Here is a 27,868-nt window from a genome sequence, read left to right on the forward strand (position 1 = left end):
TTTCAACATCAGTCACATCATCTCAATAGCTGGTGTCATTCAAAGTGCTGAATGGGAAAATATCTTCTATTTTCTCCAAATGGTAGTTGTTTACGATTTACTACACTGAAAGAAAAAAGTTTTAAAATTGCTTCCAAGTTCAAAGAAGTTTTAGCAAATACCCAAAAATCCATTTAAAATAATGACAATTAGGGGCGCCTGGGTGGCGCAGTCAGTTAAGCGTCCGACTTCAACCAGGTCACGATCTCGCGGTCCGTGAGTTCAAGCCCCGCGTCGGGCTCTGGGCTGATGGCTCAGAGCCTGGAGCCTGTTTCTGATTCTGTGTCTCCCTCTCTCTCTGCCCCTCCCCCGTTCATGCTCTGTCTCTCTCTGTCCCAAAAATAAATAAACGTTGAAAAATAAAATAAAATAAAATAAAATAAAATGACAATTAAAAAGCTAACAGGTGTATGCAAATACAATAAAACAAAAATTGTTGGCAACCTAATTTTCAAAGTCATTTCAGTGGGCTTCCTAGGTGCTGATGTGCTAATTGCACCTGGAATGGGCCACTTCTATTTTTGAAAATAGAAGTAGTGGCTAATCTGAACACAGTTAAGTAATGATAATAAGAAAGAATGTTGTCTGAAAGCCTAGCCCATAATTTTCTATTAATCATGTCCAATGTCATCCTTTTCTAAGAATGATCAAAATAAACTGTCTAAGGTTTCTAATTTAAAAACACAAGTGGGGGGCGCCTGGGTAACTCAATTGGTTGGGTGACCGACTTCGGCTCAGGTAATGATCTTGCAGTTTGTGAGTTCGAGCCCTGCGTCAGGCTCTGTGCTGACAGCTCAGAGCCTGGAGCCTGCTTTAGATTCTGTGTCTCCCCCTCTCTCTACCCCTCCCCTGCTCACGCTCTGTGTCTCTCTGTCTCTCAATAATAAATAAATGTTAAAAAAATAAACAAAATAAATAAAAATAACAACACAAGTGGTGGGGTGCCTGGCTGACTCAGTCAGTTGATCATTTGACTCTTGATTTCAGCTCAGGTCATGATCTCACAGTTTGTGGGATCAAGCCCTACATCAGGCTCTGGGCTGACAGTGCAAAGCCTGCTTGGGACGCTGTCTCTCCCTCTCTCTCTCCCCACTCCCACTTTCACTCTTGCTCTCTCTCTCAAAATAAATAAATAAAAACTTTAAAAATATTAAAAACACAAGTGACATTTTGATACATTCTAGAAAGAGGAATTGTGTCTGAAAGGTTCTTGTCTTCTAACAAAGTCAAATTCTTAATAAATGAATGACCCTATGGATTGTGATACTTCAAAGATCATTATGGTCCAGGAAAATGGTGGGAAAATGAACCACATATGAGGTAATACCACTGGGTAATACAAACTCAGAGAAGCACACTACATGGTGACTTTTATGCTTTGACTTCCAAAAGTATTGTTTGTCAGGAAGCCTGTTTACCACCAGATGGAGCTTTCTTATCATAAGAAGGAGCTTTTTGATGTCCTGGTGAGTGGCATCAGCCTTTTCCCAAAATTCTGAGTGCATTTTGGCACCAGGGCAGCTATAAATTTGGCTACGAGAAGGTGAGGTTTCCAGAGGAGCTCAGAATGCCAGACTCTCCAAATTTCCAGAACATAATGGGGGTGGGGGAGAACACCATGGAGGGGAGACAAGAAGATCAAACCAAAGACAATGGCTTGCCCTCCTTGAAAGGCAGCAGCTGAGTTTTGGGCCCAGCTCTATACTGCTTCTCTTACCTTGAGTCACTGAAGAGAACTGGGGATAGAGAGGGCTATGTAATGGTACTATATTTAGAAATTCCTTACTTTCTTTTTTCTAAGCAGTGGTCTAAATCACAAACTGTGAAGAAAACTAAGGGTGGAGTAGGAGGAGGACCTTAGGGTTGCCTGGTCCCTCAAAAGCAGCTAGATGAATATAAAGTCATTCTTAATACCTAAGAATTCAATCTGAGGACTAACAGAACAAAATGAACAACTAAAGGGAGAGAAGAGGCCACATCATGGAAGGTAGGAGGTGGAGATGTGATTTGGGGGAGAAAAGGATTGTGGGTGCTGTGGAGGGGAGGGAGCTCTGGTTATGGAAAGAGAGAAGAGAGAGAATGAAAGAGAGAGAGAGAGAGAGAGAGAGAGAGAGAGAGGAATGCACAGGGTATTACATAAGGAAAACATTTCCCCAAAGACATCGACTGGGAAAATGAGAGGAGCAGATTTTTATAAATTTTTACAACCAGCAGAGCTCAAAGACTAGAGTTTTAGAGGTCCATGGCATGGCTGGTGTGGAGCCTGGAAGTTGCTACACTACTCCTGTGGAGAAGGAGGGCAAATACCCTGGTAGCAGATGGCACAATCTTAGGATCCCCTAAGTTGCATTGGGAAAGACAGTTCCCCCTTGTTGGAGCACATCAGGGAGCAGTGGCATTGACTCTCTGGGGACGAAAGTGCCAGCAGGCGCCATTACTCTCCCCCACTATGCCAGGCCCCTAAAATTTGGAGTTTTAAAACTCATCTGGCCTTCCTGGAATATAAAATAGTTGTACTGCACTGCCAGGTGGGCAGACAGCCCAGACACTGTCAGTTTGAAGTCAGGGATCAAAGGGAAGCTTGGGACACATGAAGGGAGATTGTTCATCTTTCTGGGAGTGTGTCCTGGACAGCAGTGGACACAAATTCCATTCTATGGGATAAGGGAGGTGGCTGGCACCATTTCTCTTCTCCACCTTTCAGAATATACAGAATACACTAACTTCAGTAAGCAGCAGAATGCCAACAGTGGTGACCTAAATGGCTTACACCAAGCTCCACACCCCTGTACTCTGCAGGTGTTGCTTTCTAGGGAAAGATTGCCTGAGAACAAGAGCAGCGGGGCCCTATCCCAGAATATCACCACAAACCCCCAACAGGCACCATGTCTAGTGATAATAGAGTTTAGCAAAGATTTAGCTCTAGTGGAAATAGCATCATGTCTCTTTAAACAAGCAGACCAGACAGAGCACACCAAGTTAAAACTTGCCACACTCTGGCCAAGGTCCAAAACCTCCCCACTTGAAAACAAGGAGAAACTCTGCAGAGGATCAGCCTGAGGGAAAGACCAGCCAAAATATAACCCCCTGCCCCCCCCCACACACACACCATCTACCTACAAGCTAGAGAAGGAGAATACAGACGGCAACTGACAATGAAAGGAATGCCAAAGAAATTGCTGTAAGGTGGTATGGCTGATTCTGTACAACTTGCTCTTCCCCACGGAGGCCTTCTGAGGCTATTAGAATGAGGGAGAATATAAGAGACAAAGAACAACAGAGAGAGGGAAAAAGAGGACTAAACAGAAGAATGAGAGGAAAGTGATAAATACAAATCAGGAGACACAGAATGAGATAGAAACACACACAGAAAAGTTCAAGTAGCATGACAAAGAGAGAGACATCAAAGAAGAGACACCAAAACTGATAAGGAGATGGGAACAGAGACCCACTGAGTCTTCTATCAGTATATCCCTCCATAACAGCTTGACCTAGGCTGGCTTATAGTTTCTAGAGAACTTGAAGGAATAGACTGAGATCTCTACCAAACCAATACCCTCAGATTGAGCCAGCTCTGGTGTCCTGGAGCGCACAGATATTCAATGATCACTCCTGTTTATCAATACATCTAGAGGAAAAGTGAACAGTGAATCAGTGCTGGATAAACTCCCTAAAAACCCATTTAAAACTGACTTTTAAATCTTTTCAATGCCAAAATGAAATGATGGGCAATAAAGGGTGGAACTTCTATTTTATTTTATTTTATTAAGTTTATTTATTTTTGACAGAGAAAGAGAGAGACAGAGCATGAGTGGGGGAGGGGCAGAGAAAGGGAGACACAGAATCCGAAGCAGGCTCCAGGCCCCGAGCTGTCAGCACAGAGCTCGATGCGGGGCTCGAACTCGCGGACCATTAGATCGTGACCCCAGCTGAAGTCAGACGCTCAACCGACTAAGCTACCCAGGCGCCCCATGGAACTTCTATTAGAAAAAAAAAAATCACTCTTGTCTCCCCTGGGTGGCTCAGTCGGTTAAGTGTCTTACTTAGGCTCAAGTCATGATTTCATGGTTCGTGGGTTCCAGCCCCGTGTCAGGCTATGTGCCGATAGCTCAGAGCCTGGAACCTGCTACAGATTCTGTGTCTCCCTGTCTCTCTGCCCCTTCCCCACTCCCACTCCCACTCTCTCTCTCTCTCTCTCTCTCTCTCTCTCTCTCTGTGTGTCTCAAAAATAGACAAAAGTTAAAAAAAAATTTAAAAATCACTCTTGAGGCAAATTCTTGATATCACCCTTTCTGTGAATATCCTCAGATACTTTTACTTAAAAATATGCTTGTTGTCATTTTCACAGCACATACAAACATACATACATACAAACAAATTCTTATTGTAAAATTTTTCTTCCAGCCACAAAAGCTTATTAAAACATCTAGCTAGTTCCTAGACAAAGAGACAGAAATGAAGATGTGTCAGTAAAAACTACTGTAAAGTTTTGAGCTTGACAAAATAGAAAATAACGACTAGGTTTCAGTTTAAACTAGTTCTCAAAATTCATCTTGTAATAAAATAAATTAGACCAGGACAAGAATCTGAGAATTGAAATCAATTGTGAAGAGTGATACTGAGTGATTTTGTATTTAATAAAATGCTACACACTAAACCTTCTAATCCAATTCTTTTCCAAAGAATCACTAGCATAATTGATCTGAAAAAAATCAGTAATCACTTTCCATGAGAAATATGCATATGAACAAATTAAATGTCTCTGGCATCACGATCATAAAATATAAAAACACATGTATTTTTCAACTTTTTATCAACTTTTTTTTTAGGTACTGTTGGGTGAGTCAAGTTTTAGGCTGGGGTACAAAATCCAAAGTTTAAGTGGCAATTATTTAACTGCCATCAATGAGATGATTTAGTCCCCTAACTCCGCAGTGACCAGAGTGAGTTTCCTCCAGGGTGTACATCATGTGGACCCAGTATACTAAATGCCGGCATTCATTTGTCAACATGTATTAACCAGGGACTTCATTCTTCCTTCATGCTTCTCTTAAAACATAATGAATTCAGACAGTGAGGTCCTTGTTTTCAGTGGTTTCTCTTTTGTATCTTTCTTTATGTATCTCTATTGCTTTATTATTAAGTCCTGCACTTTTGCTCCTTGGAAGTATTGATCAGATTGTCCTAACGCTAGAAACATTCACTTCACGCAGAATCAGCTTTTTGTCTAGTAATGTTAATATTGGAACCCTTGGTAAGGAAGATAGTGGTGAAAATAGGCATAAATTGCCTTTAAACATAGGCAGATGTTAAACAAAGGTAGGTGTTTGCCTACATTTGGTGTTTTAATGGACTTAGGGAATGTCCCTCCACCCAATCCCAAATGTTTCCCACTATCAGTATTTCTGTGGATGTTAGGTACTAAAAAGCCCTAATCAAAAACAGATCATTATGAAAATATGTAAAAAAGCTTTTAACACTTTATTCACATGCCCTGAGCATAATGGGATGCAGTATCAAAGTAAGGAGGGAGAAATATGCTGGAAATATCAAGGGGGAAGTCAACAGAAATTAAGTGGGCATGAAATTTGGTGGGCCCAGTCTATGAAGCTCAGGAAGATTTCCTCCTTAGTGGCAAGATCTGCTTCTATTGAGCTCATGTCTTCCTAGATTACACAGAGCCAGAGGAAGGTGGCTCTGCTGATCTGAAATCAAGTTTTTGACTATGTTGATGGCATGCAGTCATTTGGTGAGAATGTCAGTGGCAGGGTAGAAAACAGGCCTTTACCTAGTTCTAGATAAATACAATGATTTTTCCTAAAGGGTATTCTTTTGAACAATTCATTGATGGAATAAACTTGGTATATCTCTATTCAAATGATCTGCACCGGTGATATTTTGCTACATGTCAGAATTATTTATTTAAAACTGTCAAACCAGGGCTCCTGAGTGGCTCAGTCAGTTAAAGGGCCAACTTCAGCTCAGGTCATGGTCTCCCAGTCTGTGGGTTCTAACCCCGTGTTGGGCTCTATGCTGACAGCTCAGAGTCTGCAGCCTGCTTGTAATTCTGTGTCTCCCTCTCTCTCTCTCTCTCTGCACCTCCTCTGCTTGTGCTCTGTCTCCCTCAAAAATAAACATTAAAAAATATTTAAACTGTCAAACCAGCAACTGTTGCCATTTCTCAAATCCTAGGCCAGTTTCTTTGGGGATGATGCATAAAGCATATTTGGAGGTAATTCTGATTCTTATCCTTGTAAAATAAAACACCCTATAAAAGAAGAGACTAAGAAAGGAAGGATTGAGGATGAGGGAGGAAAGAAAATGTATAAGGCATTAAACCCAAGTTAGAATGGCCCAGCATTAAAATTCACACACCACAATATCAAGTCATGAAGTTTACAAGTGATAAAAACCTAGCTGAAATGTTACTTAAGGAAACAATGATTTATTTGCTCAAGCAATTAGCTAATTCAGGCAAAGTTCAGGTATTCAAACAGTGTTGTGAGGAAACTGAATTTTTTGACTCTGCTTTTTGGGGGGTTGATTCTAGGTAGCCTTTTTCTAAGTAATGGCAAAAATGGTCACAAGCAACTTATTTCAGGCTCACATTCTACAAGCTTGGCACTATGGCAAAATATCTTAACCATGGGGAATCAAAATCAAGGGAGAGAAGGAAGAATAACAATTTGGAGGAAACAACTTCTTTATTTATTTTTTGAAGATTATTTATTTATTTTGAGAGAGAGAGAGTGATTGTGAGCTGGGGAGGGACGAGAGAGAAAATCTTAAGCAGGCTCCACATTGCCAGCATGGAGTCCAACACGGCACTCAAAACCACGAACCATGAGATCATGACCTGAGCCAAAATCAAGAGTCTGAGGCTTAACTGACTAAGCCTCCCAGGTGCCTCTAATTGAAGGAAACAATTTCTGTCATTAAGTTGCTTGTTCTTTTGCCAAAGTATGCACTAGGTATCCAATCAATCTCAAAGCATTTTATTTTATTTATACTTAATATAGATATATAGCTGAAATATTTATTACATTTATTTCATTACTTCTCTTATACATTAAAAGTAGCATTTGAAATCCCTCCATATGAGTTTGACATCATCCCCTTAGTAAGTACTGTAAAACACAGGGCAATTTTTTCCCTCCAAGCTGACTTAGTTCCTTTTATACATAAATTTTTCTTCAAATAACTCATATTTCTTATATATAAAGCTAGAGAGGCCATGAATCTTTGCCCTTAATATTTCTGAGAAATGTAATATTTTCAGACACATTAGCTAAATTTTAAATATTTACTTTAATGTATATACAGTTCACCAAAAGCAATGTTTTGAGGGCTGACCATATTTTGATCATGTCTTAGCTCACATGCCTATTTATACTAATTTTTTAAATATTGGAATTTTTATTAAATAATTGCAATTGATTTATATTTCCTTAAATCAGGTTCAGATTTCAGACTGAATAAGAGCTCTAATAAACCATGTATCCCTTAAGGCACATCTATGTCTTCTGTATCTATCTATCATCTATCTGTCATAGATTTGCTTTGTGCCAACCACAAATTCATTTTTCCTTCAAGTGATAAATTCTGTGTGTTTCCAGTTGCAGCTTTTTTTCTTTTGATAATCCAAAATCAACATTTTACTGTATTTTCCAACTGTCAAACTTTAAAAATTTTAAATTATTTTAAAGGTTTTATTTATTTATTTTGATTGAAAGAGAGACAGAGAGAGAGAGAGAGCTAAAGTAGGGGAGGGGCAGAGAGTGAGGAAGAGAGAGAGAATCCCAAGCAGGCTCTTCTCTGTCAGTGCAGAACAAAAGCCCAACATGGGGCTCTATCTCTGGAACTGTGAGATAATGACCTGAGTTGAAACAGAGTTGGACGCTTAACAGACTGAGCCACCTAGGTGCCCCCAATTGTCAAACTTCTTAAAAAATCATTCTTCTTTCTAATTGGGCACCTGTGAGTCCCAGGGCCTCCCTCTCTGCATGTTCCACATGGGTTGAAAAACCTCTTATAAAAGTTTATGGGTGTTCCTGGCTAAAACAAAGAGACTACTCTTTCCAGCTATGGAAAATGAATTACTGCCATAAATGTATCTCCCTGATGCCCCCAGTATCTGATAGCCCAGTGCTTCAGCAGCTGAACAGCTTGCAAAGTTGGTTCTGTGGCTTGCAATAATTTTTCTCTCAGATAAAAGTTAATAGGAATTAACTACACCTTAGTCCAGTACACTTGAGGGAGGGCTGAGCTTCCTTTCTCCCAGTTATTTCATCAAATAGATACTGAAAGGGAATGGAAAAAGTTCAGATTACAAAATAAAAAGTCCTGGATGACTAAGTTATATGTGTGTAAAAAATATTAAGGAATAAGTTTATACAGGAAAGGAACTTATATCCCAAAATGTGCTATTTATTTGACTTAAAATATCACATCATATAGTAGATAGTCTGAAACACTAGAACGGATATTGCAACAACCATCTTTTCCCTTATTTTTCCAGAAACCGGATTAAAAAAAAAAAAAAACTACTAAGCAAAACCTTCCTTTGCTACACAAGGTGATTTGCCGCCTTTCAGTAATAAAATGAGCAATCATTCAAAAGAAAGAAAATGCCCATATTAGGAGACACTAATGCAAGTGGTACATTGTGATTAACACTCTAAATTTAACAAATGAACTTTGGACTTTTCTGTTTCTGAGCTGTGTATTTTAGCTAAGAACATACAATGGATAAAAAAAAATATCTCTTCCAAATAAGAAGGGATGGGCAAATGCATTAATATCATCCCCCCTTTAATGGCTGCAGAAAAAAAAATGTTCATGAAGATGTGGCCAAGATCATATACAGACCTGGCTGTTTTTCAGCTCAAGTGCTCCTTGCACTTTGCACTTCATTCTTCCCCTGCAGGTTAAGGATAGTGTCTTTCCCAGCCCTGCATGGTAAGTAGTGTATAATTGGTTATTGAACCAAACCCTTCAGCATTATTCAGGCTGTAATTAACCCTTTGCCATGCTATGAGATCATCAGATGTTTAAAGTTATACCCAATTGCCTGATGCCCTGAAAATTGCCTTGCCATGGATTAGCTGGATGTGCCCCTCCCCCCATTCAAACACTGCCACCATTATTACCTCACACTTGTGTGGAAGGAGGTGAAATTAACAGGCCACAAAAAATCGTTTACTGTCAAACTCCAGTACTGAGATACCATCAGTTCATTCAAGTTCCATCCTATTTTTAACAGAAAACAGTTTGTTCTTTGAACAAACACTTCAGAGGAGAATGGTAGACATTGTTTGAAAAATATACAAATATCATTAGTTAGGATGCAGTCTGTAAAAGAGCCCAGGAGTGCCTAATTTCTTATTTCTAATGAAAAGTAGATGCATACAGGCAGATATCTCATATCTGCATTATAAACATGCTCCTTGGAAGTGGTAGGCAACTCTTTTCCTGACATAAAAAGAAAGTGTCTTTGCTCATTTTAAGAAAAAGTAAAACCCAGCCTGGGAATAGAGTCCAGGAGGCACAAATTAATTATTTGAGCCCAATATTTTGAGGTGTGGCATTGTTGGGAGCAAAGTTCAGGTTGGTGCTCTGATGGTGGCCCTGGAGTCCTTAGGTTGTGTTTGATGATTAAGTCATGCAAGTAAGAAGAAGCTGTGTATAGGAATATTGGGCTCCAGTAAAAGCAGGGTTTAAAGGCCCATGTTTATTCTAATCATTGACAGGACGCATCTGGGAGTCTCCTGATGGCAATGGCCCTTCCCTTCCCACCTGGATAGATAGGATAGACTAGCGCACGATCTGCTCAGTTTGAGACCTAGACTCTAGAACAAACTTGTCCAGAAAACTTGTACTCGTCTACTTTTCCCCAGAACATTCGTTGCAAGGCGAAAGACCCAGATATACTTCTCTGAATCTGGTTAAATAATATTTGCACTTTTGTTGGAAAAGTTTACTCTACATGAGCAATTATTTCACATACCTTTGAGTTTCACAATTCAGTGTAAAACAGTAAATTTGTGTATCCCTCTTCCGGAGCCCCTTTCCAGCCAACCCCCAACCATCCCTCCACCTCTACCCTCCCATTCCTACCTCTCTACTCCTGTCAGACTCTGATGTGTCACTGATGGTGTTTTTTTATGCTTTCAACAGTTTACAAAACAAACAGTGGACGCTGTGACTGGCCTGGTATTCACTCAGTAAGATGCAACAGTATCTCCCAATCCAAGCAGCCTGAGCAGCTATTGGCGGCAGGTCGGCTCCCTAAAAGGCTGGCGTTTGCCAATCTCTGTGCTCTGCCAGGTCCTGAAATCAGCGATTTGAGGGCTGATGGTGTGCACATGTCCACTGGGAGGGAGGAAACCACAAAGGGAAGAGGGACTAGACTCCAGGGGACTCTGGCTCCAGTTTGATTTTCCTCTCAATTTATTCTGTCTATTCAAAGAAAAAATATATGTATATATAAAAATTACACACATATGCACACACTTTTTTTCCCCCTCTGAATATAGATCCAGAAATTGTTTTTTCTAATTTGGGAGTTTTCCTGCTTTCTCTCCTTGCCCTGTCCTCTGCGCCCTCTCTCCCTCTCCCTCCCTAACCTACTTTAGGTTGAAACTTTGCATTGCATATTCCCTTCACCCCCTCGGGGGATGGCTCTGAGCTCTAGGGCTCTTGCCTTCTCCGTGGAAGCCTTGGTGGAGAGACCCAGGAAAAGGAAACTGCAAGATCCAAGAGAGGAGACACAGCCTGAGTTGCTGAAGAAAGAGGAGGGAGAGGAGGAGGAGAGAAGGAACTGGACAGCAGGGAAGAAGAGCCAGCAGCCGGGTAAGTATTCCTACCGCAGCCCCAACGCCCTGAGCCCGCTACCTGAGCATGCTGGACCCGCAAGTTTCAGCGCGACCGGCGAAGCTGAGAGAGGGCTGCTAGCCTTACACTAGGACCCTTTGGTCCAGCTAAATGGCCACGTTTTGGGCCGCGGGGACATGTTGGTCACTTGGCTACAGGGGAAGCTTCAGAGCCTCCAAATTCAGTCCGTATTGCTGTGGTTCATTTGCGGTGAAGGGTGGTGGCGTCCCTATGTTTGTAGAGAAGTTAGACTTCAACCTCGCCAAAGCCCTGAGAGCCAGATCTTAGCTGTTTCTCTCCGTAGGAAGCAGGTACGCATCCTGGTTCGGAGGGGATTCAGCCTAGGGGACAAATTTGAGAAGGATAGTGCCTTTCCCAGGACGAGATCTGGGCCCCCTTCTCCCCATCAGGGGGTCACAGTAGGTGTTGTGGGGAATTTAAGGATCTGCCTCCAAGGTTCCCAGGGAAGAGACCAAATCGGTCTGCTCCAAGACCGGCATCAGCGAGAAGGGGACGCGGGAACTGTGAACCTCTCTCAAACTCTGGTCGTCTCTCTGTCCAGCAGAAAAACGACCCAAGGCAGAGCCTTCAGCAACTGCTTTCTCAGCCTGTAGCGGCAGCGACAGTGACGACAGTGACCACAACAGAGGCAGAAATCTGGAAGAGAAAGGTGCTATCCAAGTAGAGCTTCAAGGATCCGAACTGTGGAAGAGATTCCATGACATTGGGACTGAGATGATCATTACCAAGGCTGGCAGGTTCGGCTCTGCCCAAACTGTTCAAGGGATGCACACAGTAGACGCTTAATGTACCACTCTCATAAGATGTGGTGCCTCCAGTTTTATGCTCTATATCCATCCTCACCCTGACAGGAATGAGAAAGTCCCTGCCTCTCAATAAATCGCCCTAGGACTGCCTGCCTATGTTAGTGGCTCAGCTTTTCTTTTCTGTACACAGTGACTTCAAGAAATTTTCCTTAAAGTCTCACAGTTATCAGTGGACAAAATCTCATCTAGCAGATCCCCAGCAGACCATCCCTAGCTAGCCTGGAGCAATTTGAGGTGGGCTTTTTTTGCTTTCACCTTTTGCTTTGGGGCAGCTTCACATCAGCTGGGTAACTTTTTTGTGTGAATCTTCCTAATTTCAGTCTTTCCCAAATCTGCCTCACAGAAAGTACTGCTGAAAACTCAGGGGCCAGGTACAGTTTTTTCTCTACTTTCTCTTATATAGCTTTTTATTAACGGTGGTGGTGGGGAGTGGGGTGGGCAAAGCTTTGTGGTAAGAATATTCTTCTCCACTCAGAAATCCAGAACCTGTTCAATCAAGCATACAACCAAAAATCTTTCCTATGTAGCAAATAGCATTCCTTGAATCCATCCTAGAATGGGGAAATTGTGAATATCTTCACTTTTCATTTGTTCCCAACCCCGTCCCACTCCAAATCTCTCTAAAAACACAAGGTCAGTGGCTATTTTCTTTCCCACAGGCGGATGTTCCCCTCTGTTCGAGTCAAAGTGAAAGGGTTGGACCCAGGGAAGCAGTACTATGTGGCCATCGACGTGGTGCCAGTAGATTCCAAACGTTATAGGTAACCAGGCCCAAAGGAGACTACCTCAGGCCCAGGCTGGGAATGGGGATTCAGATCTATGGAACCTGAGAATGCTATTTTGAAAGCTCTACCATGGGGGGTGGGATTGCTGTCCTGTGGGCTTTGGGAGTTGAATATTCTCACTCAAATGGAGGTTCAAACTCAGAAAAACAGTCTTGACTCTTTCCTCTCAGTCCTGGAGCAGGTGCCAGTTGGTGCTTCAGTGTACCCCAAACCCTTTGCTTATCCACTGCTCTGGCCTTGGCTGTGCCAATTGCAGAGGGTGTGGACTCAGGCAGCTAGGAAGGAAGTTGTTTGATGGAATTTAGAGAGAAATGCCTGTGCTTCTGGAGCTGCACTGGGCTCTGGGCTGTGCTATTTTGGCATCAGGGTCCTGGAACAATGTCCTGATTTACCATCTAATGCTAATCTAGCAGTTACCGTCTTTGGGTCTATTTTTCCTTCCTCAGCCTCTCTCCTGAAGTAGTGGTCAGGCCCTAGAAATTACAAATAACTTTTTTTGTTTTTAAATAGGCTCTCTATTCATAGCAGACTAATGGTGGTTGAACTGATCTAAAGCCAAGAGGTCCTTCAGTGCTAGCATCCCAGAGGCACAGTTCTGCCACCACTTTGACTTAGAGGCTATAGGGGTTGTACAGAAGCACCCTTACTCGGGCTGTGAGTGTTCCACTGAAGTGGATGTCTAGTCTTTCTAAGAGAGAACCCACATCATGCCCAGTGCTGGATTTGAGGGGCAAAGAGAAAGGCAGTTCAAGAGCCTGCTGGAACAGCAGCTTAGAAATAGAACAAGTTGATTCTTGTTGATTGTGTTGTGATTGTTGTGAACAAGTTGATTCACATTTGAGCTGGCTTGGGAATGCAGTGAACAATTGAGTGGCTGAGATTGGAAACAGAGTGAAAATCAGCCCTGAGGCCTCATGGGCTAGAGTTCCAGGGAGTATTTTGATGTGAAGCTTTGTTGGTGAAAGGGCTTTCAGGGCAACTGGTGGAGGTGGATTGGACAGACACCCTCCTCAGACTTTTGCTTTCTCTCTACACTTCCTTCTGGAGACATGAGGATTTTTTGGCTGTCTCTGTGCAGTAAAATGGATTAGATCAATTTGTGTTGCTGTTTGTGTGAGGAAATACAAACCAGACTCTGAAATCCCATGACGTTATACTCGCCCTGGAACTTCATTGCATTTTATTGACATATACTTATATACTGTTTGCTTTTTGTCCCTGAACGCCTTTTGGAAATTAAGTTGGATCTTCTACTAGTTGCCTTTGGGATTAGGAGGCAAACCTTGGCTAATGCCCGTAGGACTGGATCCAGCAGCCTTCCTCCCACACAGCTGGCTTTGGCCCACTTCACCTAAAGCCACATGCTCTCTGCCTTTTCAGGTATGTGTACCACAGCTCGCAGTGGATGGTAGCTGGGAATACAGACCACTCTTGCATTACTCCCAGGTTCTATGTTCACCCGGACTCACCCTGCTCTGGAGAGACCTGGATGCGGCAGATCATCAGCTTTGATAGATTGAAACTCACCAACAATGAGATGGATGACAAAGGTCATGTAAGTGTTCAGCAATCCTTTGTTGTGGGAGGGGAGGGATATGCCAACTCGTCAGCTTTCAGTTCCCTCTGGAGAGGCCTAGGAGACTTCTACCAGGTGGTCTTAAGGAACTGTTTCAGCTCTGGGATTGTGACCAGAGTAACTCTTGTGACATTTGTTTAGCATCTGAGAGTGCTGGGGGTTGGGAACGTTGAGTGAGGGGAGTTTGAAGACCAAATGAGATTGTTTTAAGCCATAATATCTGGTTTGGGAGTGTGGAAGGGAATGCACTTCGTGAAGCTCTCTAGCATCTCAGCCTCTAGGGCAATCACTGTGAGCTCTGATTGCCTTCTCCTAGATGGGCACACCTTCTGTATGGCATGGTATGACAGGAATCTCCTCCACAACTTGCCCTTATGAAAGAGGTTATTTTCAGGTTACCTGGATCTTGAACCTTTTTTCCAGATGTATCCTGCCCCTGCCCTGCCTGGCCTGCCCCTGTGCTAGCCACAAAATAAAGAGAAGGAGGTCCCCAGAAATTAGGCAGGTGGCTGCCCTTCAGTTACCATAAGTCCAGGGAATGTATAGCAGGCAGTCAGATCCTAGTGACATTCGGGGATATCACATGGTCACCCACATTTAGAAGTAAGAAAAGGCCTCATCTGGAAATGGAATTACAGCTTCCAGATGCTGCTATGGTGCTGAAATCTGGAAACCTCTTAGCCCTGAGTGTGTCTGTCTAGAATCAAATGGCACAGAAAAGTCCTTGTGTGTGGCTAACCTAGCCTTTCTGGTTTAACCTCACTTTTGCATGTGGGCATGTTGGGAGTGCCAATGAGAAGAAACCAGTGTTGCAGAGGGGAAGCCAATTTCTAGGCAACATTTCATGATTTCTCCTCCAGATCATTCTGCAGTCCATGCACAAGTACAAGCCCCGTGTGCATGTGATGGAACAGGACAGCAAAGTTGACTTGTCCCGGATTCAGTCCCTGCCCATTGAAGGAGTTAAAACGTTCCTCTTTAAAGAAACTGAGTTCACCACAGTGACTGCTTACCAAAATCAGCAGGTAAGGACAACTAGGACTCAGGAAAGCAGGGATGGCTCCAGAGGGACTTTCTGGAAAGAGGCAAGCTGCACCATATGGATTGAATTTTCCACAATTAAAAAAAACATAGTCTTATTGCATTGCCATTTAGGCAAGCTTGATTGTAAATTGTGTGGATCTTGTATTAGAAAGGAGAGCAGAACAAAGAGTGCCATGGGAGAAAGGAGGCAACCATTCCAAATTCAACTAAGCAATATGTTTATACTAATTGAATATACTACATTACACATTGAAGTGTTTTGTGGTTGTTGTAACCATTACAAGCAAGGGTGAACAGTGTTATAACTGAAAGCATTGACTTTACCTTTTTCTCTTTTTTTGAATCCATAGATTACCAAACTGAAAATCGACAGGAATCCTTTTGCTAAAGGATTTAGAGATCCTGGAAGAAACAGGTAAGCAACATAACAAACATATCTAATATTTATATTGCCCTTTTCACATTACCGATAAGGAAACTGTGGCTCAGAGACTCAGAGGCCCAAAATTTTGTAACTCGTAGGTGGTAGGAAAATAACCTAGTGTTTTGTCTGTAAAATCTTGCTCCTCCTTTTTCCTCCTCAACCCGTTTTTAAGATATTGCTTACTCTAGATTCCTGGCATTTTTATTCAGGGAATAATTACTGTGATTTTATTCAGCAGTCTAGCTATAAAAAATATTTCAGATATTGACCCCTAAAAACTATAATAAAATAACTTAAAAGTTTACATAAATCATTATTTTCAAGAATTGAATTCTGGAGTTTCTGATAGTTACATCTATTTTTCAGGGGTGTATTGGATGGGCCTTTAGAGATCTACCCATGGAGGCCTTCTCTCACTCTGGATTTTAAAACTTTTGGTGCAGATACACAAAGTAAGGAAAGTTTTAATGTTTACCTTTAAATGTTAATGAAGTATCAACAATCAGAACTTCTGTTGCAAATACTTCACAAGGGGAGAAGTGCATGCCAGAAATGCATGTTTACAGGGAATTGGGTTTATCTTTATCTTGATGAAGAGATAATAGGGGAAAAGGGGGAATGGGCATGAAGGAAAAGAGTAGAGCCATGATAATGGTGGATTTCTTGACTTCAGCCCTCTTGAGTTATACATCCGGAGATCTCCATATCTCACTTGGATTCTTCAGCATCTCACTATCTCACATTCTTTAGAATCACCTGTGGTGAATTTGTGGCCTTATTTGCAATTATATTCGATACTGAAATGTTTCTCATAAACTTTCAGCACATGTTAAAATGACATGCATTAAATTTTACCATCACTTAGTTCTAATTTTTTTTATTTTACATAGGGAAACTAAATGTTGAAAACAATACTAAAACTATCACAATTAGTTTAATTGTCACAAGCATTAAAAAGATTTACAAGGTATTTGTTCTTATGTAGTGCATTACATAACTAAATAATAACAATAATTAGTGCAAGCTTTCTGGTGGAAGAATGTATACCATCATTTCTCTGGTGTTTAATAATAAATAAAAGTATTTGCAAACAACATAGAATTATTTTACTGCTGTTGTCTTTACTCCATTAAAATTGTCCTTGAACATTAATTCAAGGTTATAATCATGGAGAAAATCATCAACATTATAGTTAGGTTGAATTTTACATGATACCATAACATTGAAAACAGATCAGTTTGAATCACTTGGTAAAGTATTTCACTGGATTGACTGTATAATTTGGTTTACAGAGTTCTGTAGAAAAGTGCAAACATTTATTTGGTAGTATCACTTTAATCGCATGTAGGCAGCATGCTCTTAAAATATCCAGGTCAACACAAAGTGCACTAATAAAGAGAAAAAGCTAAAGATGATCATTAATTGGTAATTTAAAATATACAGTTTTCTTAATTATTTAAATGTCCAGATCACTTTCAGTTTGCAAAGAAAAGTGCTATTTTTAAATAGCTTTTTAATGTTTAATTATAAAAGATATTTGCCACCCTGTTAATAAAGAATTAGTCTATGTCTACATACACAAAATAGGTAAGAAAAACAACAGTAACACCAAAAAACAGAAAAAAAAACACAAAAATAATTGATTAAGTCCAGTCAATAACGAAATTTTAAAAATTCAGACATGAAAATAAGGTGGAAAGTCTAGATTTTCCTGGACCTTATAATAAACCTTATAATAATCCTTAACTTTGGTAGATGCTAGGAAAACGAAAAGATCACCTGACAACATTAATGTGAACACTTTCATTTTTATTTTGTTATTTTTAACCTAAAAAATTGACTTCAATTTTGACATAGTGTATCATAGAAGTCTCCTAATCCATGACTTTCATATGAGAAAAAAATGCACTTAAATATGTTATTTTTGTTTATAAGATTATTTTTGGGGCACCTGGGTGGCTCGGTCAGTTAAGCATCCAACTTCGGCTCAGGTCATGATCTCACGGTAAATGGGTTCCAGCCCCGTGTGGAGCTCTATGCTGACAGCTCAGAGCCTGGAGCCTGCTTCGGATTCTGTTTCCCTCTCTCTCTGCCCCTCCCCCACTCACGATCTGTCTCTCTCAAAAATAAACATTAAAAATAATTTAATTTTTAATAATGACCTGAGCCAAAGCCGGATGCTCAACTGACTGAGCCACCCAGGCGCCCCCCCAAAAAAATTTTTAAAGATTATTCCCGTGTGCTCCAATTTTTTTTTAAATCGAGACTGAAACATCCTATGGAATCCCTACCAATTTGTTCCATTTAATTAAATATGTATTTTGGTACATTTTTTAAAGTTTAGAAAACTTTTTTTAATTTGTAAGATATAATTAGCTCTGGGTACTATTTAATTGGGCATCTTTTGGACATTGGATAAATGTCCCAAGTGCATAGCACAATTCTTGAGCATACCGGTGAATGTTCAATACATGGTACATAATGGTAGTGCTAAAAGTAATAATGGTAGTAGTAAAGATACCGTATGAACTTTGGTCAGGGAAATGACCATATTCTTTCCCAAATAAGTAAAAAGAACAGTGAACTTGCAGAAAAGCTAATCAAAAAATGAAATAGGGATGTTTGTGATCATTAGTACTCATTCAATAGGAACATCAAGTTCATTGTTCATTGACTGGATTGTCATTCACAGGTGGAAGCAGTGGCTCATCTCCAGTGACCTCTGGTGGAGGGACTCCTCCTTTGAACTCCTTGCTTTTTCCACCCTGCTCTCTGCCTACATTTCACTTATCTACAAGCTCCCTTGGAATGCCCTGTCCGGAGGTGTATCTGCACAATATCAACCTGCCCCTTTGCTACAAGATTTGCCCAAATAACTTTTGTCGACAGCAGCATCTTGTTTTGCCACCTCCTGAAAGACTAGCAAGCAGCAACAGTTCTCAGTGTTTAGCCCCACTCATGATGGAACTTTCCACATTATGTTCTCTGGGGATCGCCAATTCAGAAAATGGTTCATTTGAAGACTTGAATGGGCAGTGTCTACAGACATCTAATTCTTCCAATCAAATGTTGTATGGATTACAGTCACCTGAAAATATTTTATCACCAAGCTCCATTGGCCAGGAAGCAATTGGTTGCTCTCTCCATCCTTCCTGTGGTTTTTATAGGTACAACTCAGTGCCATATAGACTGGTAAATGCTGCCAACCATCTCAAAGTGAATGATAATAGTCAAGTTTCTTTTAGAGAAGGCAAATCCAATCACGCTTATTGGTGTCCAACAATTAATCATTGCCTTTAATGGAATAGTCACAATCCTAAAACAATTACACATAAGCATGTATTTTCTTTATTTGTATCCAAAGAAAGGTCAAGAGCTATTGGGCTTTAAAGACTTTATTATCAGAAAGTGTTTCTGTTATGCATTTAAAGTGCCTTATCAGATGTTCAAAAGAAGTTGTTATAGGTCAAATATGACCTGAAACAATCTCTGATTATGGTGGTCTTGGGCTTCAAAGTAAGTCAATAAACATTATTTGATGAGATAGACTATGAGTGAAAATTGACTCCAGGTGAAGCCTCTACTTATAGTGATGTCAGTTTACCATTTCAACTGTCTCTTCAATATTGACAATGACCAAAAGAAGATGAGTTTAACTCTTGTAAAAGCAATCAATTTTAGTTTTATCTATGAATATTATATTCATTGTAATTCTCTATCAATTGTAGAAAAAATTCATTTTTCATTTGCCTTACACTTTTAAACTTTGCTGTTGAAGGAGCTACTAATCTCAATTCTAAGTAACAAACAAGGACACAAACTTTCTTTTTTTTTTTTAATTTTTTTTCAACGTTTTTATTTATTTTTGGGACAGAGAGAGACAGAGCATGAATGGGGGAGGGGCAGAGAGAGAGGGAGACCCAGAATCGGAAACAGGCTCCAGGCTCCGAGCCATCCGCCCAGAGCCCGACGCGGGGCTCGAACTCACGGACCATGAGATAGTGACCTGGCTGAAGTCAGATGCTTAACCGACTGCGCCACCCAGGCGCCCCCAAACTTTCAAATATTAATCATTGCACCCTAAACATCAGTTAATCCTGAAATAACACAAAGATTAAATGAAAAGCAAAATATTCTTTTTTTTTAATTTTTTTATTTATTTTTGAGACAGAGAGAGACAGAGCATGAGCAGGGAAGGGGCAGAGAGAGAGGGAGACACAGAATCGGAAGCAGGCTCTAGGCTCTGAGCCATCAGCACAGAGCCCGATGCGGGGCTTGAACTCACAGACTGTGAGATCATGACCTGAGCTGAGGTCTTTCTTTTTATTTTTTGGGTCATTGTCAGGTGAAGCTTATTTACTTACTCCTTTAACCAGCCTGGTGTTTTGTACTCAGTTCACAAAAAACAAATTATTTTAGTTCTCCAAAATGACTAATAAATACTATTTGAAAGGGGATACTACATTTGAGTCCATAAATATGAAAATTTCATTACATTGGTACAATTTAATTCCACTCCTGTGATTCAGTCATGATAAATTGGATTAACTAGACAAAAAGGAGCAAAAATGAGATTTTATTTTAGTTTATGAAGTTGAATGTTTCCTTTTGCCTGGCCCTAAATCTTCTGAAAAAAACTTAAGTATAACCTACATATAACTTGCATATCTTTAAAATAAATCAGATTAAAAATTTTATGACACTATAATTTATGAAGACAAGGTGCTTCACATCACAATGGCATGGCTTGACTTTTGACAAAGTAATCAAACTTCTAAACTACTTTCTCTAACTTTTCCAAAACATATTAGGAAAAACACGTTATTATTTGTTTTTCTTGAAATGGTTATTTCCTCTTAAATGTACCTTATAAATGTGCCTTCACATATATGCATTAAAATTATATTCCCCTTCACTTTTGGATATAGGAATAGAACAGCACATGGTTACATTTAAACTGACTATTCTAGTCAAGATGAAATATTATTTGTGATACAAACTAATTAGATACCTGCTATAAACGACTTTGGGGCAAGAAATCTGTATTAACCAGGTTTATCAGATCAGGTATTAAAGTAGCAAGCACACTTTACTTCTATCTACTCCAAAACAGGTTATAGTTAATTAAGTTACAATTTTTTAAAGCAGAAACTGCCATATCAAAGCATAATTAAATTTATTCTGATGGCTTATATGGCAGATAGTTGGTAATTAATGACAGAAAGTATTTAAATGAAAAATCCAGAAAATCTCTGGGTTACTTTTTAATAATTATTAAAAAAAAGGCACTAATTTTGTATCTGCTCAAGTATATGTACCACATGATTTATATCTCAGATAATTTTGTTATATAAAGGTGATTAATATAAAGGGGCAAAAGTTTAAATGTTAGAATTTAAACATCTATTTTAAGCTGTTTTTATATATGTTTATAAATTGTCATTTCATACTTTTAGTTGAATAAGTAAACAAGGGAAAGCCTTCATGGAAAATTAGACTTGGACGAGACCTCAAGAAGTTCAGTAAGTCGTCCCTTGCTTTCTGAATAAGTTACTTATCTGCAGGAAGTTGCTAACAACTTCAACTGATGTATAATTAATATTTAGTGTCCTTATAATTTTATACTGAATAAATTCTTACTCCTTAATAGGATAGTGCAAAACTTATGTAACTTGGTAAATCAAGGCTATGGATATGGAATAAAAAACAAAATGCTATGGAATACTATTAATTTCAACTGAATCAACTAAATATTAGGCTTGCTTTAAAAACCTACTCCTGAAATCAATACTACACTGTATGTTAACTAACTTGAATTTAAATTAAAACACAAATAAATAAATAAATAAACACCTACAAAAATCAAAAGCAACTCTGGTTATACAAGGTTGAAATAGTTATCAAATGAAAGTAGTCAAATGTTACTTAATAGACACCCAAATCTAATAATTAAAAATGCTATTAACATTTGGTTTTATCATACATATACATCTACCTCTTCCCTCATTTTAAAAGAAAGCATCTTAATTTAGATGACTAGATGTATAAAATCTGATTCTTAACCCAGCCTACCCCAGGTAAATCTAGAGAAAATAAACTTTTCATCAACTTTGTGAAATTTGTTTATTGAGTTAGGAAATAAATAAGTGTTGCTTTATCTTTGCACAACTCTCAGTCAAGCCTAGACCTGTAGTCAGATTCCCTTGTCAGGAAGGTTCTGTTTTATGGAATAGTCAGTTAAACTGAAATCAAGGCTTTTTATTACAATTTTAAGCCCTGTTGCAGAACACATGTCTAAATGGATAAATTCTCTATTAATTTCATTTTAAAGATCAATATATGATTTTTGGTAACATAACTCAGAACATCAAAAGTATTTCTTTTCAATAAACAGTGAGATAAGCCCTGTGGACATTATATTTTGAAGTCCAATATGTAACTTCAGATTACATAATATTAGGGTCTTCAACCATCATTGTTCCTATTCACTGTACTACAAAAATGAAGAGTTATATTTCCCCAAGCTATGAAGGTAAATATTTATAATATTTCACTCCTATTAGGCATGGTTCTGCACGTGGTCTGGAAATGGATATGACTTTATTTTTCTGTTATGAGGTTGAAGCATATCTATGGCATGAAAAGAAATACACAACTGGAATTAGCAAGTAATGAGTCAGTTAATCAGTCTTTGAATAATCAGAGACCTATATGCTAACAATTTGACAAGGTGCCAATGATGAATAAGAATAAGGATGTGTATTGAACATTATGGAAGGTTTCCCTTTCAATTTCCTAATCACTTATACTATGCATTTTGTGGAAAATCATGGTGTACATAAAGCAGATAATATGTATGTTTTAAGTTTTACTAGTGTAATGCTAAGTCAGATCATTATTGAAATAAATTTTTTGTGTGAATACTTAAGATACATTTTATAAAAATCTATTAACATGATGATGAAAAATTTAGATGCTTTTAGACAATATAAGTATATGTCCATGTATACTGTAGGGTTATACATAGTTGTTATCCCCTTACAAAATCTCAATAAGAAATATTTTCCTTATATGAATATACAATTTGATAAATTCCAGATGTCACATTGCAATTTATAAAACCAGTGGAGTTTTAGTGTACTTTTGTTTAAAATAATTTATAGTGTTTCTCTTTCTTCTTCTTCTTCTGAAAAAGAGATTCCACAAAGAACACCAACTCATTGCATACTTATACTATTAATTATCTATACTTATTGGAAAGGCAGATTTAAATATGCTTAGAAATATCTAATTGCATGAACTGTATTTTGTGAATTGAATTGACAGGGTGGAAGTGCAATGCTTTTACTCCAATTTAGAGATACGTTGTCTTCATGCTGAAAAATCTTCAATTAGCCCAAAATAACAATATTCTGATATACAGCAACAGTTTGCCAGTTGATTTCACTGGAATTTAGCATGTTTATTGGTGCAGTTTAAACAAACCAAATGCATAGCTTAGACATTGGTGGCAGTTGCTTTGATATAAGTGCCTTCATATACATTTAATCTTCTTAGGTTTGGTTTGCAATTAAATGATAATTTGTATTAAAAGTGTGCAAATAAACATGGTTTAGATTACAACATAAAGCAGAATAAATAGATATATAGAATATTTGAAACATATTCAATATTAAAACTATTTACATGTGTGGTGCTGGGCAACTTTTAACATGCTGTTTCAATAAAATATTGAGAGGAAAAAGACTAGTATTTCCTTTCAAAGTTTCAAATGTTCATGTTTACAAATTTGTACTTCACATCAGTATGTAAACACACATTATAGTGAGCAGATGTGTAGAACATAGTTATAGGATATTTCTACTTTGTTGAAATGTATACATGCATGCCAGATTTATTTTTAAGTACCTGAAAGCATTAAAAATTTAAAGTTAAATGTAATAGAAAAACCTTGAAATCATAGCACAAGTTGTATCATTAAACTGTTTAATCAAATTATATATATATGTTATTATTAAACATGACAGAATTTTTAATTTGGACTTTGATCACATACTTTGTACATGATAATTAAGGTATAATGTAGTATTTTAGCTATAGAAAATGGTATAAATATTTCAAAATTTTACTAGAATAAGAAGGGAATAAAATCATGTGTTCATAGTGGATAAAATTAATATCTTCAAATAAAATATTTTTGTATTGAATATTCAGTCTATATTCCATTTTTATGCTCATTTTTTTGAAAAATGTTGATATTTTGACATCCTTGCTGATCACTTATATTCCACCTACACCTGCCTAGCTAACCCAGAAAACCACCAGAAACTAGCAGAACGGAGTCTCCGGAGCCAAGCGCAGACGAGAGGCCCACGGAAGAGGGTAGGAAGGGCTGAGAGGCGGTGCGCACTCCACGGACTGGCGGGAGGGAGCTGGGGCGGAGGGGCGGCCCGCCGGCCAAGCAGAGATCCCGAGTCTGGCTCGCAAAAGCGGAGAGGACAGACGGATTGTGTTGCAACAGCAAGCGGGACTTGCTTAGCATCTGGGAGGTCATAAGTTAACAGCTCTGCTCGGAAAGCGGGAAGCCTGGAGGACAAAGGGAGGGAGAGGTGCTGAGACCCAGGACGACAGAGCTCAGTTTGGCTGGGAACAAAGGCGATCCCCAGCAACATCTCCCTCGCCCATCCCCCAGCCAAAATCCCAAAGGGAACCAGTTCCTGCCAGGGAACTGGCTTGCTCCTTGCAAACACCCAACTCGGTGCTTCTGCGGAGCCACCTCTCCAGCAGCGGGTCTGACTCCCTGCTGCCACAAGGCCCCTCCTGAAGTGGATCACCTAAGGAGAAGGGAGCTAAGCCTGTCCCTCCTGCCCCCGTGCACCCTGCCTACGCACCCCAGCTAATAGGCCAGATCCCCAGCTCCACAAACCTGGCAGTGTGCAAGTAGCCAGGATGGGCCACGCCACCCCACAGTGAATCCCACCCCTAGGAGAGGGGAAGAGAAGGCACACACCAGTCTGACTTTGGCCCCAGCAGTGGGCCCAGGGCAGATGTCAGGTCTGACTGCAACTCCGCCCACCAGGTCCAGTTATACATCACAGCACAGGGGAAGTGCCCTGCAGATCCCCACCACTCCAGGGAATATCCCAAAAGACCAAACGGAAGAATTCCCCTCAGAAGAATCTCCAGGAAATAACAACAGCTAATGAACTGATCAAAAAGGATTTAAATATAACAGAAAGTGAATTTAGAATAATAGTCATAAAATTAATCGCTGGGCTTGAAAACAGTATAGAGGAGAGCAGAGAATCTCTTGCTACAGATATCAAGGGACTAAGGAACAGTCAGGAGGAGCAGAAAAATGCTTTAAACGAAATGCAAAACAAAATGGAAATGACGACGGCTCTGATTGAAGAGGCAGAGGAGAGAATAGGTGAACTACAATATAAAATTATGGAAAAAGAGGAGGCTGAGAAAAAGAGAGATAAAAAAATCCAGGAGTATGAGGGGAAAATTAGAGAAAGAAGTAACACACTAAAAAGAAATAATATACGCTTAATTGGTATCCCAGAGGAGGAACAGAGAGGGAAAGGTGCTGAAGGTGTCCTTGAAAAAATAAGAGCTGAGAACTTCCCTGAACTGGGGAAGGAAAAAGGCATTGAAATCCAAGAGGCACAGAGAACTCCCTTCAGACTTAATTTGAATCGATCTTCTGCACGACATATCATAGTCAAACTGGCAAAATACAAGGATAAAGAGAAAATTCTGAAAGCAGCAAGGGATAAACGTGCCCTAACTTATAAAGGGAGACCTATAAGACTCGTGACTGATCTCTCTTTTGAAACTTGGCAGGCCAGAAAGGATTGGCAAGAGATCTTCAATGTATTGAACAGAAAAAATATGCAGCCGAGAATCCTTTATCCAGCAAGTCTGTCATTTAGAATAGAAGGAGAGATAAAGGTCTTCCCAAACAAACAAAAACTGAAGGAATTCGTCACCACTAAACCAGCCCTACAAGAGATCCTAAGGGGGATCCTGTGAGACAAAGTACCAGAGACATCACTACAAGCATAAAACATACAGACATCACAATGACTCTAAACCTGTATCTTTCTATAATAACACTGAATGTAAATGGATTAAAATGCGCCAACCAAAAGACATAGGGTATCAGAATGGATAAAAAAACAAGACCCATCTATTTGCTGTCTACAAGAGACTCATTTTAGATCTGAGGACACCTTTAGATTGAGAGTGAGGGGATGGAGAAATATTGATCATGCTACTGGAAGCCAAAAGAAAGCTGGAGTAGCCATACTTATATCAGACAAACTAGACTTTAAATTAAAGGCTGTAACAAGAGATGAAGAAGGGCATTATATAATAATCACAGGGTCTATCCATCAGGAAGAGCTAACAATTATAAATGTCTAGGCGCCGAAAACAGGAGCCCCCAAATATATAAAACAATTACTCACAAACATAAGCAACCTTATTGATAAGAATGTGGTAATTGCAGGGGACTTTAACACTTCACTTAAAGAAATGGATAGATCATCGAGACACACGATCAATAAAGAAACAAGGGCCCTGAATGACACATTGGATCAGATGGACTTGACAGATATATTTAGAACTCTGCATCCCAAAGCAACAGAATATACATTCTTCTCAAGTGCACATGGAACATTCTCCAAGATAGATCATATACTGGGTCACAAAACAGCCCTTCATAAGTATACAAGAATTAAAATTATGCCATGCATACTTTCAGACCACAATGCCATGAAGCTTGAAATCCACCACAGGAAAAAGTCTGGAAAACCTCCAAAAGCATGGAGGTTAAAGAACACCCTACTAAAGAATGAATGGGTCAACCAGGCAAATAGAGAAGAAATTAAAAAATATATGGAAACAAACGAAAATCAAAATACAACCATCCAAACGCTTTGGGACGCAGCGAAGGCAGTCCTGAGAGGAAAATACATTGCAATCCAGGCCTATCTCAAGACACAAGACACATCCCAAATACAAAATCTAACAGCACACCTAAAGGAAATAGAAGCAGAACAGCAAAGGCAGCCTAAACCCAGCAGAAGAAGAGAAATAATAAAGATTAGAGCAGAAATAAACAATATAGAATCTAAAAAAACTGTAGAGCAGATCAACGAAACCAAGAGTTGGTTTTTTGAAAAAATAAACAAAATTGACAAACCTCTAGCCAGGCTTCTCAAAAAGAAAAGGGAGATGACCCAAATAGATAAAATCATGAATGAAAATGGAATTATTACAACCAATCCCTCAGAGATACAAACAATTATCAGGGAATACTATGAAAAATTATATGCCAACAAATTGGACAACCTAGAAGAAAGGGACAAATTCCTAAACACGCACACTCTTCCAAAACTCAATCAGGAGGAAATAGAAAGCTTGAACAGACCCATAACCAGCGAAGAAATTGAATCAGTTATCAAAAATCTCCCAACAAATAAGAGTCCAGGACCAGATGGCTTCGCAGGGGAGTTCTACCAGACGTTTAAAGCAGAGATAATACCTATCCTTCTCAAGCTATTCCAAGAAATAGAAGGGGAAGGAAAACTTCCAGACTCATTCTATGAAGCCAGTATTACTTTGATTCCTAAACCAGACAGAGACCCAGTAAAACAAGAGAACTACAGGCCAATATCCCTGATGAATATGGATGCAAAAATTCTCAATAAGATACTAGCAAATTGAATTCAACAGCATATAAAAAGAATGATTCACCATGATCAAGTGGGATTCATTCCTTGGATGCAGGGCTGGTTCAACATTCGCAAATCAATCAACATGATACATCACATTAATAAAAGAAAAGATAAGCATATGATCCTGTCAATCGATGCAGAAAGGGCCTTTGACAAAATCCAGCACCCTTTCTTAATAAAAAACCTTGAGAAAGTCGGGATAGAAGGAACATAAGTAAAGATCATAAAAGCCATTTATGAAAAGCCCACAGCTAACATCATCCTCAATGGGGAAAAACTGAGGGTTTTTTCCCTGAGATCAGGAACACGACAGGGATGCCCACTCTCACCGCTGTTGTTTAACATAGTGTTGGAAGTTCTAGCATCAGCAATCAGACAACAAAAGGAAATCAAAGGCATCCAAAGTGGCAAAGATGAAGTCAAGCTTTCGCTTTTTGCAGATGACATGATATTATACATGGAAAATCCGACAGACTCCACCAAAAGTCTGCTAGAACTGATACATGAATTCAGCAAGTCGCAGGAAACAAAATCAATGTACCGAAATCAGTTGC

The 27,868-nt window shown here is 39.4% G+C and overlaps 1 protein-coding gene across 1 annotated transcript; it reads left to right on the forward strand.

Moving 5' to 3' along the window:
* Positions 1–10,583: 10,583 nt before the first annotated feature.
* TBX22 (T-box transcription factor 22) lies at positions 10,584–18,867 on the forward strand. The gene is made up of 8 exons (XM_015073869.3): positions 10,584–10,890; positions 11,477–11,669; positions 12,398–12,499; positions 13,904–14,078; positions 14,960–15,124; positions 15,494–15,558; positions 15,934–16,019; positions 18,260–18,867. Exons 1-8 carry the CDS (start codon positions 10,716–10,718, stop codon positions 18,865–18,867), a joined length of 1,569 nt encoding a protein of 522 aa, XP_014929355.2. The 5' UTR covers positions 10,584–10,715.
* Positions 18,868–27,868: the final 9,001 nt, after the last annotated feature.

This window comes from Acinonyx jubatus, chromosome X (assembly GCF_027475565.1).
Source record: "Acinonyx jubatus isolate Ajub_Pintada_27869175 chromosome X, VMU_Ajub_asm_v1.0, whole genome shotgun sequence".
In the NCBI taxonomy this organism is placed as follows: domain Eukaryota; kingdom Metazoa; phylum Chordata; class Mammalia; order Carnivora; family Felidae; genus Acinonyx; species Acinonyx jubatus.

Bases quoted from the DNA above. Each gene is read 5' to 3' on its own strand.
- TBX22 (XM_015073869.3), top strand. From the start codon at position 10,716: ATGGCTCTGAGCTCTAGGGCTCTTGCCTTCTCCGTGGAAGCCTTGGTG. The intron at 15,559-15,933 runs GTAAGCAACATA...TCTATTTTTCAG, and splicing joins AGAGATCCTGGAAGAAACAG to GGGTGTATTGGATGGGCCTT. The intron at 16,020-18,259 runs GTAAGGAAAGTT...TGTCATTCACAG, and splicing joins TTTTGGTGCAGATACACAAA to GTGGAAGCAGTGGCTCATCT.